Source organism: Oncorhynchus tshawytscha, linkage group LG32 (assembly GCF_018296145.1).
Source record: "Oncorhynchus tshawytscha isolate Ot180627B linkage group LG32, Otsh_v2.0, whole genome shotgun sequence".
In the NCBI taxonomy this organism is placed as follows: Eukaryota; Metazoa; Chordata; class Actinopteri; order Salmoniformes; family Salmonidae; genus Oncorhynchus; species Oncorhynchus tshawytscha.
The window spans coordinates 10,270,590-10,281,804 of record NC_056460.1 but is presented as its reverse complement, the minus strand read 5'-3'; the positions used below and the strand labels follow the sequence as shown (position 1 = coordinate 10,281,804).

Genomic DNA, 11,215 nt, shown 5'->3' with positions numbered 1-11,215 from the left:
AAGGACCAGGCTGAGAGTATGGAAAACAATAGAGGTCTGGGTGACCTCATACAGTCATGTTTTCTACCATATCAATTATGTTTCAATCAATAAAGTGCTCAATAGTAATTGACTGCATGCCAACCCTTTCCGGGTGGATTCATTGCGTCTTTATAAAATCCATATTTTTGATATACAGTGTGTTCACATGTCTGAGATACATTTTATCACTCGTTGACGAATAAGCAAAATGGTCACTGATTACCTATGTACCAATTGGTAACTTGGAATAAGCATTTAATGGTTTCACCATGTTTCGTTTCTTTAATGAAAGACACCCACAGTTTTAATGATAGATACAGTATGCTTAGCACTTATCCTGTAATAAGATGTTTACTTTAGGTGTGGCAGGTAACACTTTACTTTAGCTTGGAAAAAAGGGATACTTCAATGTTTCAACAATGTATACCAACTACAGGCAAATAAAAGAGCATGATATAGTTTGATAGACTGGCATAAAGTCCTAGTAATTAAACAGTCTGTGTTTCCTTCTCTGGCGAACTTCACCCCCCCCCCCACACACACACACACACACAGGCGCACCCCCCCCACACACACACACACAGGCATTCCATTACAGTTTCATCACAGGGGTGGAAACTGAACCCTGGTCCTTAAATTCAAACAGACTGTGGTGGTGCCAAGGCTGTTGGAGAGTGTTGTAAAGTCACCCTCTCCTCCCCCTGTCCATTCCCTGTTCTCTCCTCCTCTCCTCTCCCACCTCCACGAGGCCCGCCCCAGGGCTCAGACTATATCAGGATCCAGCCTTCCTCTGTCCAACTCCACACTCCTGGAGGCTCCAGCTCTACAACAGTCCTCTCTCCTCTCGTCGCCACTCCACTGACCTACAGCAGCCAGCAAGTCAGCATGTCTTACTACTCATACAAGAGCTCCAGCGGCGGCGGTGGCCCCATGAACTTCTCCGGGGGCTCCAACATCATGTCAAGCCGGGTGGGCTACGTGTCCAGCGCCCCCAAGGCCTTCAGCGTGTATGGAGGTGGTTCTGGCGGTGGCACTCGCATCTCCTCTTCCTCCGTCCGCTCAGTCTCCTCTGGGTACGGCGGCGGGGCCGGCTTCGGTGGTGGCTATGGATCCGGTGGTGGCGGCTATGGATCCGGCGGCGGTGGCTTCAACCTGTCCAGCGCCCTGGACGGCGGCGCCATCCACCTGAACGAGAAGGCCACCATGCAGAACCTGAACGACCGCCTGTCCACCTACCTGGATAAGGTGCGCTCCCTGGAGGAGGCCAACTCCAAGTTGGAGATTCAGATCAGAGAGTATTATGAGAAGAAGGGCCCTGCCGCCGAGAGGGACTACAGCAAATACTGGGCCATCATCAACGACCTGAAGGACAAGGTAGTGTGCTGACCTCGTCTGCTATGGGCTGATCAAATCCATCATTTCGCATTTCTTGCAGTGTTAAGTAGGCAGTGCCGACAGGGTACTAGGGAAAGGAACATTGGCTTACAGTACTGTATGTAGGAATAAGGAGCACAACATTTATAAAGTATACTTCAGGATTGACTTATAGTTTTTAATCGGAGTCCAGAGGGTTAGAAAAACAATGTGCTGTCACTGACATTTATAGATGATAAGATTTTTTTTTTAAAGATAGCTACTAATTAAACAAATGAAGCAAATTAATTTCATCTCAAGCATGAAGGTGATAAGGTCATTCAGGGAGGTGATACAGATGGCTTTTTCTAGTGCATTGATGTTTAGGTTTTATGCTTTAACTCCTGGGATGTGTGTTCAACAAGCTTTGGGACAGATGCAACAGCGTATCGAAATACTATCAGCTTCCAAGTTGACTAACTGCGACTCAACCATGGTGAACAATGAAAGTCTTTCATGTTTTCTTTTAGATCAACGGTGCCACATGCAACAACGCCAACATCCTGCTGCAGATTGACAACTCTAAACTGGCTGCTGATGACTTCCAGACCAAGTTAGGGCACTTCCTCAATCAGCTCCATAGTCTCAGTTATTACAACACTAGGTTATAAGAGGCAAACAAGCAAATAATCACTCCGGAGCTACATGTCTAATCTACAAATTTGGATTCAAATGTCTCATGATAACTTCCTCACTTTCTCCCGACCAATCAGGTTCGAGCATGAGCTGATGATGCGCCAGTCGGTGGAGGCTGACATCGCCAACCTGCGTCGCCTGCTGGACCAGACCACTCTGACCAAGGCCGACCTGGAGATGCAGATCGAGGGTCTGCAGGATGAGCTGGCCTACCTCAAGAAGAACCACATAGAGGTGTGGGGGGCAATTCACTTTCTTCACATTGTTCCATTACAGTGATGCGATGTTATTCAATATAAACACACCCCAGTGACGATAGAGAGGAGAAAGTTAGTGGTGGGTGATTGTTTTTGAAAAGTTGGGTAGAAAGTAAGAGGATGAGAGTGACTCCATTTCCCATAATTCCACAGGAGCTGGCAGCCATGCGTGCTCAACTCACTGGCACAGTGAACGTGGAGGTGGACGCAGCGCCCCAGCAGGACATGGCCAGGATGATGGAGGAGATCCGCACCCAGTACGAGGGCATCATCGACAAACACCGCCGTGACCAGGAGGCATGGTTCACAGACAAGGTAACCGTCACCATGGCACACTTCAGCAAAATTCTCCAACTGTCTCCCACACATAATCTTTTGTAATTACATCTTCAAAACCAAAATATGTAACTGACTGTCATTAACGGTAATCATTTTGAAGATTGTTGTCTAAATTCGTCAGGAGAGTGAGCCACAGCGGGATTAAAATGGCGGCCCTGGTTTGTTTGTGTTTCAGTCAGCCAACCTGTCCAAGGAGGTGGCCACCAGCACCGAGATCATCCAGACCACCAAAACGGAGATCAACGACCTGAGACGCACCATGCAGGGCCTGGAGATCGAGCTGCAGTCACAGCTCAGCATGGTGAGCCAGAATCACTGACGTCTGAAAACGGACCACAGTTTTTGGGGCCATAGCTTTTGCACAACTTCATGCCACTTTTGGCAACACAGTTGATTCTATTTCCCCGTTCTCTGTACCAATCCTCTGGAGTCTAGCTTCTCTCTTTCAACAGAGGGAAAGAGTGAGGTGTGACGCGGTTGAAAGGGATTGACGAGATAAAAGGGAGGGAAGAAGGGGGAGGACTTGGAGAGGGATGGAGTAGGAGAGGGGAAATGGGAGGGCAGTGGAAAAAGGCTATAAGTGGGGGATTAGTGGACACGGGGGGGGGGTTAGGGTTATGCAGAGGTTTTTTCGCTTTTTACGGGCATCTGCACCCTATCTGGAAGACAGCTTGAGTATGAGTGTGTCCAGAGGAATGCAGAGGTGACAGAGCCAGAGCCAAACTCCCATGGAAACTTAGCTGGGGCTTATCAAACTCAGTAAGTCTGTCTCGATCCATCCCTGCGGCAGTAACAAGGCTACATTCCATGTCGGTCTAAAGCACAGGAGGTTGGTGGCACCTTAACTGGGGAGGATGGGCTCGTGGTAATGGCTGGAGTGGAATCAGGGGAACGGTATCAAACACGTGTGGTTTCTTTGTGTTTGAAGTCATTCCATTCGCTCCGCTCCAGCCATTATTATGAGCCGTCGTCCCCGAAGCAGTCTCCGCTAAAGGCCATTTAAAGAAAATAAACAGCTGGGAATACATGGAACTCAGTATCTCATTTAAAATAAGCACGCCAAGAAGTGACCCCGCTGTGCTTGGTGGTGTCAGGCACATTTGTGTTCATCAACATAGTCTTGGTATGGTGTAATAGAAGAAGTTTGTTGACATTTGCTTATCTAATTTGATGAAGTGCAATAACTATGGTTGCTTTGATGATTTATTTTCATTATTTCTATACATGCATTTCCTGTTACTGACCCTGTATCACCTCTATCGCCACACAGAAAGCAGCTATGGAGAACACACTGAGAGAGACAGATGGCCGCTACAGCGCCATGCTCTCGGGCTACCAGAACCAGATCGACATGCTGGAACAGGAGCTAAACAGGGTGCGCCAGAGCATCGAGACGCAGGGCCACGATTACAAGATGCTGCTGGACATCAAGTCCCGTCTGGAGCAGGAGATCGCCACCTACAGGGGACTCCTGGAAGGGGAGGAGTCCAGGTAAACCTTGCAAATCTATTGGAAATGCCCATAAATGTCCATACATTTAACACGGCCCAAATAATCATGTTAGTCATTGTTATTATTATTAGTCTTTCAGACAGATACAACATAACTATACTCTCTAACACATTTTTTTCCATTTCTTTTCCCCATCCATCTTTTCAGAACTGTTGGCTCAGGTAAATAACATCTATTTTATATAATGGCTTTATAATGATAATATATGATGGTTGTGATAGTAGGTTATCAGCATGTTGTAACTCATTTTCTTTCTGCAGGGGGATCGAAAACCACAGTCACAACCACAACAGTGCGCTCTTCCAGCTAGATGTCCATCTCTACTGGCCAGCGCATAATATTATCAGAAACACACCCACACCCGCAAACACCACACATCGTTACGACTAAAGAGGAGAGCTGTCGAATACAATACCTGAGGAGTACTGTTAACACTGCAATGCATCTTATCCTGATAGGTCAATAATATACCTGTTTTTACGATATCCGCCAATCATAGGAAGCCTTACTGGAGTTCCAGGAAGTGGAATTAGGATGAGAAAGTAGGAATAATGAACAACATTTGCGATCAGAGTGTTTGTGACCATCCTGTTTATGAAAATAAATGTTCTGGTGAATATGAATCGCTATTTTCTGTGGCTGAAATTATTTCAATAAGGTAGACAGCTTTTGGAAAAGTTGACTATCATGCCATTATCAGCCTGTATTGTGTGTGTGTGTGTGTGTGTGTGTGTGTGTGTGTGTGTGTGTGTGTCCCATCTGTTGCCTGTAGTTATTCAAAAGCATGACAACCACATAATACTCTCGGGACTCTGTGTTAGATATAACAGTGGGGTTGTCAGGAGGTTGTCAGGATGTTGTGGACAATGGCTGAAAACTCAACTGTGGAAAAACATAACGTGAGAGACATTGAAGGTTACTGAAGGTCTTGTACTCAAACACCACGGAATGAAAAGAGCAGGGAGCAGGATCCGTGACCACGGAACGTCGAATATGACCCTGGGTGCGGTAAAATGACTCCTCAAAAGCGAGTCGGGATGACTAATCTATGCCCTCACACATACTTTAGCATTTTGACACAGTGTCACAACATGCAGAGTTTCTTCCTCACCAAGTGGCAGTGTTGCCTAGAGACAAGTGGAAAAACATTGACTGAGGAGGTAAATACTGACCGGCTAAACAAAGAAAGTCTGTTGACAGGGATGGTATCTGTTTTGCACTTTGCACTTTGCTCTGAGTAGAGTGGAATTAGTCAGAGGTGTTGGGTACAGGAGTGAGGGGGGTGGAGGACACAAGGGGTGTGTCCTTGTCTGTGTCCGTTTGACGTGGGAACACACTTTTCTATGTTTATGTTTTACAGGTAGGTAGGTGTATCTGTCTATGCTGTGTATAAATGAGAATTACAGAAGTTCTCTGTGGAATACTGAGATGACTAATGCTGATATTGGAGCAGAATCAAAAGGATATCTAGAAACTGCAGTTCCTACAAATGAACCAAGGGGGATCATGTTTGCAATTTGCAATCACTCACAGACACACGCATACACACATCCTTGCACAAAACACACCACATATGCATACACACACACACACACACACACACACACACACACACACACACACAAACACACAAACACACAATACATGAATAAAAAACATACATAGTCAGGCCTGTTTCTAAATAATGTCCTTTCAAATGGCTGTTCTTGTTATTGCTATTGTTGTTGTATTGGTGAGTCTGCCTTGATCTTCTCCCCCAACACACACACACACACACACATATAGAAGTGCTGGATAACCACCTAGCTTACATTGTGGTCAAAAGAAATGTTTAACCGCTGTCATCATATGTCATCTTCTCCTGTTGTATACACGGATTGTTAAAACACTGCAATTGCTGCCTTGATTACAGAACCCAAGGCTTGAGTTGGTGGGGGAGTGACATCAGCTTTAGGTGACATTGTTTATAGCTGTGAAACTGCAACCACATTTTGTTTGTTTTGATCACCTGGCATATTGCCTGGAACTGATGTGGTTGGTATTTTCTATTGACATTTGAAATGTTTTGGACCATTTCCTTGTCAATCAACACAATACAATACATCTTATTCAGGGCTTGGACTGTAATAACATCTCATTTAATTGAATTTGAAGGAATAATTACCAGCTCTCTTACATCACATGGGCGCTGGGCACAGACGTCAGTTCAAAGTCCAGTTTTAATTTACATTTGGTTGTCAACTAACATGAATTCAACTTGAAATCAACCAAAAATGTCACCCTGTCATTGAATTTAGGTCAACAAAAATACTAAATTCCCTTACGTTGAGGAACTTTTGTGAATCCAATCAGTTTTCCATCCGTTCAACGTCATCACAGTTCATTTGTTGGTTGAAATGACGTGGAGACAACGTTGATTCAACCGGTTTTTGCCCAGTGCGATCTCTGTTCACGATACTTTGATCGCACATATCGGAGTAATCATGAAACATGCTTGTTTGAAACATCCCTAGAAGAAACGGTGCTTTTCTCGTTACAGTAGTGAGACAAAGCTCAGCTTAGTATCAAAAGTGAGCGGAGCACATTCTCCTCCTCATCCCAAGAAGTCTGTAGAAACGTATCTGGCTTGGGACTTCAATAACTATCTGTGAAAGTCAAAAAAACAACGACTGGAATGCAGGTCTCAGTGGGACTGGGGTACCTCCAAGGGCAATGCGAGATAGCCAAAGCACTAACTGGATGTGAACTTTCAACCCACAGCGCAGCTCTGACTTGGGTCTGCACACAGTGCCATGGGATCCCAACACTAAATCTGTCAATGCTAGCATTCCTATTGTGTCGTTAAAATAGACAGCCATTGACATCACACCACGTCTCTCTCCTTGCTTATCATGGCGTGATTCATCATACGACCATAAAAAAAATGCGCCGCAATAACTGCCATGACAAGGGAGCAGTTTGTTTCGCAACTATTATGAAGGGGTGTTGTTGCGGTAGAGAACGTTGACAACACATCAGGAATGGTGGCTGGTAAGGGGCCAGCCAGTTGACTTAGGCAACAGTCAGACTGGTTCTCAGTGTCAACCACACCCTGTTCTTATCAGCTATATGCTACAGACAGTAGCTACTACACTGCTGTGAGATATGCGTGGGGTCAAGAGAGACATAACAATCACAGCTCACCGTCATTTAGCGAGCCGCCGTGATTACACACAGCTGCTGTGCAAATAGTGGAAGGAAGACACATTTTGACATCCTTGATAAAAATAAGATAACGTATCTCTTTTGGTGGCGAGATGATCAGAAAGCAAAGCCATCCAGGATATTTATTCATCATTCTGTTTTTGCATTAACATGTAATGTTAACATGTAACTTGGTCAAGGGAGCTGCTCATTGGGTACTGCACTGTGAATGCCCTCTGCTCCATGCTCTCCAATGCTAGTGTGTGTGTGTGTGTGTGTGTGTGTGTGTGTGTGTGTGTGTGTGTGTGTGTGTGTGTGTGTGTGTTTGTGTATGTGTGTGTGTGTGTGTGTGTGTGTGTGTGTGTGTGTGTGTGTGTGTGTGTGTGTGTGTGTGTGTGTGTGTGTGTGTGTGTGTGTGTGTGTGTGTGTGTGTGTGTGTGTGTGTGTGTGTACCTGAGGGCATGGGGAAAAAAGCAGAAGACAAATGTCCATCTCATCTGGACTAATACAGTAAATGGTAAACAGGTGCGACATACAGATAAGCATGTAACAAAATGGAAGATGGTAAGTATACAGTTGTCTCGATTTGTTCTTCAGTAATATGTCTGTTATAGTTAGTGGAATGTCATTTGCCTTCATAGGCCCATAAACAGGCATTCCCCTCAGGGAACCGCCCTGTGTACACAATGCAACATACTTGTCACAAAATAAACATTGTTATTTGGTCGGTTCAACCAAATGTGGTACAAATAATCGTAGGCCTGTAGAGCTAGTTTACCTAACAGTGATGTAACAACAGTACTGAATAACACTGCTACTGTAACTGGCAGAAAGGAGTGTGAGCTGGGAGGCACATTTTCCAACCAAGTTGGCACTGCATGTGAAAGTATGACTCAATTTTTCCAAACTTTGAATGCTTTTGTAAAAGTCCAGTGCACTTACCGACCAGTGGGACTTTGACAAACTAGCTACTTTTCTATAGTGTGCTTTCATTCTGGCATGTTTACAATATCATAAATCACTGGTGTTGGCCTTAGTGACTAACACATTCACTGATTCAGAAAAGGATTTTAGTGTGCCATGGTGGTACCACACTGACATCCAGTGTTGGATTCTCTCCATTACAATGGGTGTGAGCCATAGAGAGCGAAAGAGAGGACACACGCTATCTTTGTGGCAAATGTGCTGTCTATCCATCTCTATGCCTCACACTAATCGTATTGAGTTCAAGCTGGTTTACCAAAGAGGATGGTGTCCTCTAGTGGAACAATAGTGTCATTGCGCTTCTATAGGCTGCATTATGAGTCTATGATTCTTTGATCCTATCCTATAATCCTAGGTCTAGTCAAAACATTTACACTATAATAAATGCTGTCCTACTTGAAAGGACCATACGCCAATATATATGCACTTCCGTACTTCGATCCAGGGATGGAAGGTATCGCTGCACTCCTAATTATCCCACAACAATTTACGGCAAATCCAAAGGACATAAATACCGCTACTTTTTGATTAAAACTGCCTTTTTGGTTCTCATGCTTGGTAGCTAATGGGTCATTCTTGAATTGGGGTGACATTTGGGCAAGGCATTTTAGGCAAAGTTCCCATTCCACCAATGCGGAATTCTCTGAAAATATACCGTATCTCACTCTTTCTCCCTCACTGTCTTTTACAAACATCTAAACACACCTCAAATGTGAATGAATACGATTGTAGACTGAATGAATGACTGAATTCTGTAGATTGTGAACCGAAAGGCTGCTGTCTAACTTTACGGCATACGGGGAGGTCCATAGTGAAAGCACTGATGGGAGTCTGACCACTACCAGCTAATAGGGTATCAAAAAGGTGGGAGGTTTCCTTAGCTCGCCAGCCTATCAAGCATGTAGAAGAATAGCAAGAACAACTTATAACCAATACTGACCGTCAGGTGGGACTTCCATCGGTGCCATCCGACCATGAACAGCCGTGGTCCGGGTTTGCCACTGGCTGGGGGCCTCGGTTACATTCCCACTCGGGTTCATCTGGGGGTTAGGGTCACCGCACAGACCTGCTGTAAGTAGGGGGGAAAACTTAGACACCAGACAGAGCCATGATTGGCTGAAGCAGTATGAGAAGTTAAGTCTCATGTAGGCACCTGCTGTAATATTGATACCCTTGGGAAGACTACCAGAGTCCCCCAGATAGCCTGTGTCCCCCATTGGTGGAGGGGGGTACATCCCAATTGGTGAGGGAGGTGGTAGAGGCTTGCTCTGTAAAAAAAAATATCTATCAATACAATTTAAAAACGAGTAGTAAAAGCAATTTAATAACACACAGTTCATACAATTGCTTTGCTCTGATTTAAAAGGTCAGTTGAAAGTTCATACCTCCTCCTGTGGTACCCTCGTATCCACCCACCTGTTGAGCATAGGATCCCAGACAATCTGACAGAGAAATGGATAGGAATGGGAATCAATCTTTAGCCATCTACCATTCTCTGTCTTTAACTGTCACTCAATAAACATTTTCCATCTACAAACTCAGTGTGAAAAATATGCACAGATGCTGTGGATTAGTTCACTAATGTTTCTGGACAGGATATGAAGAGCAGGTTTCTTACAGATTTTGGGGAATCCTCCAGCAGGTGTGCCTCCTTCTTACGGCAAAAGCCAAGCCAGCCCTCTCCGCTGGTCTTGGCCTTCACAATGAGAGGCTCAGCAGCAGGTCCATGGGGCGTTGAGCAGGGCAGTTGGGGACCGCAGGACATTTAGTCATGGGGCTGTTCTTCCATTCCTGACCCAGGACATCCATGTATCTGCTCCGTGGGTCTGTGACAAGTGGGACAGATGGACAAAACCTCAACCCTCTGTAGGCAGTACAAGAAACCAGCATGATTAAAGGCAGGTTGGCATTTATTGGGATGACTCATGTACTGAAGGCAGCTCTTCAGGGTGGTCCCTAGCTGGCACAACCACTAAGTCATAAAATCACATTAAACATACCCCTAACCTTACCCCTAACCTTAACCACACTGTTAACCTTATGCCTAACCCTAACCTTAAATTAAGACATTTTTGATTCTATGAAATGTTATGCTATATACCATTTTGACATTGTGGCTGGCCAATCTAGCAGAAACCACTCAGCGCTGCCTCCAGGACAAGATTCATCCCAATAAACGTTGAAGCCTCACTCCATAAATGACACTATTCCTGTTAGTTACTCGCACACTTACTCAAAGTCATACATACCAGGCCTCCAGGTTCACTGCTGTTAACAAAAGACTGTCTTTACTCACCTCTTCCATGTGCGCAGGTTGTTGGAACAGGTTGAGGACCACAGGGATCCCCTGGCCATCCGGGCCTAATGGAGAGTGGTGGTGGAGGAGGATAGGTCTGTAATAAACATCAAATCAAACAACCAAAATATGACACTGCTTATCATTAACATCACCAATGATATGACTCCTCACTGTTTCAATAAGAGTGAGGTCTAGTGACTTGAAGAATATGCACCTTGAAGTATAAGCTACATATTGCCTGCTTCATGGGAAATAAACATGTTGTACTGTACACCGATGGATAGAGCACTGGGTGAGATCTGTCATTTTGGATGCATTTACCTTTGGGACCCTCCTCACTGAGTACAGTGGCACTGACGCTGCCACTGCTGGAGCCTCCGTAGAGAGGCTCCGCCTGGGCCCTCGCTGCTGGGAGGCACACCAAGCCACCACTCCCCTGATGACTCAGCTGCTCCCTCTGTTTCAGGGAGACCTCTACCCTGGATGGCTCCAGGCCCAACACCAGGCCCATCACCTCATTGCATTGAGGGAACTCAGCCACAACTGATTGGACTGCCTGACGCTGATTTCC

General features: G+C 45.2%; 1 protein-coding gene across 1 annotated transcript; it reads left to right on the top strand.

The window, feature by feature from the left end:
- The first annotated feature begins 814 nt into the window (after nt 1-814).
- LOC112245747 (keratin, type I cytoskeletal 13) lies at nt 815-4,801 on the top strand. The gene is made up of 8 exons (XM_042310705.1): nt 815-1,395; nt 1,905-1,987; nt 2,148-2,304; nt 2,481-2,642; nt 2,842-2,967; nt 3,937-4,157; nt 4,326-4,339; nt 4,439-4,801. The coding sequence occupies exons 1-8, from the start codon at nt 907-909 to the stop codon at nt 4,486-4,488; spliced, it is 1,302 nt and encodes a 433-aa protein (XP_042166639.1). The 5' UTR covers nt 815-906; the 3' UTR covers nt 4,489-4,801.
- Nucleotides 4,802-11,215: the final 6,414 nt, after the last annotated feature.

Bases quoted from the DNA above. Each gene is read 5' to 3' on its own strand.
- LOC112245747 (XM_042310705.1), top strand. From the start codon at position 907: ATGTCTTACTACTCATACAAGAGCTCCAGCGGCGGCGGTGGCCCCATG. The intron at 1,396-1,904 runs GTAGTGTGCTGA...GTTTTCTTTTAG, and splicing joins TCAACGACCTGAAGGACAAG to ATCAACGGTGCCACATGCAA. The intron at 2,643-2,841 runs GTAACCGTCACC...TTTGTGTTTCAG, and splicing joins AGGCATGGTTCACAGACAAG to TCAGCCAACCTGTCCAAGGA.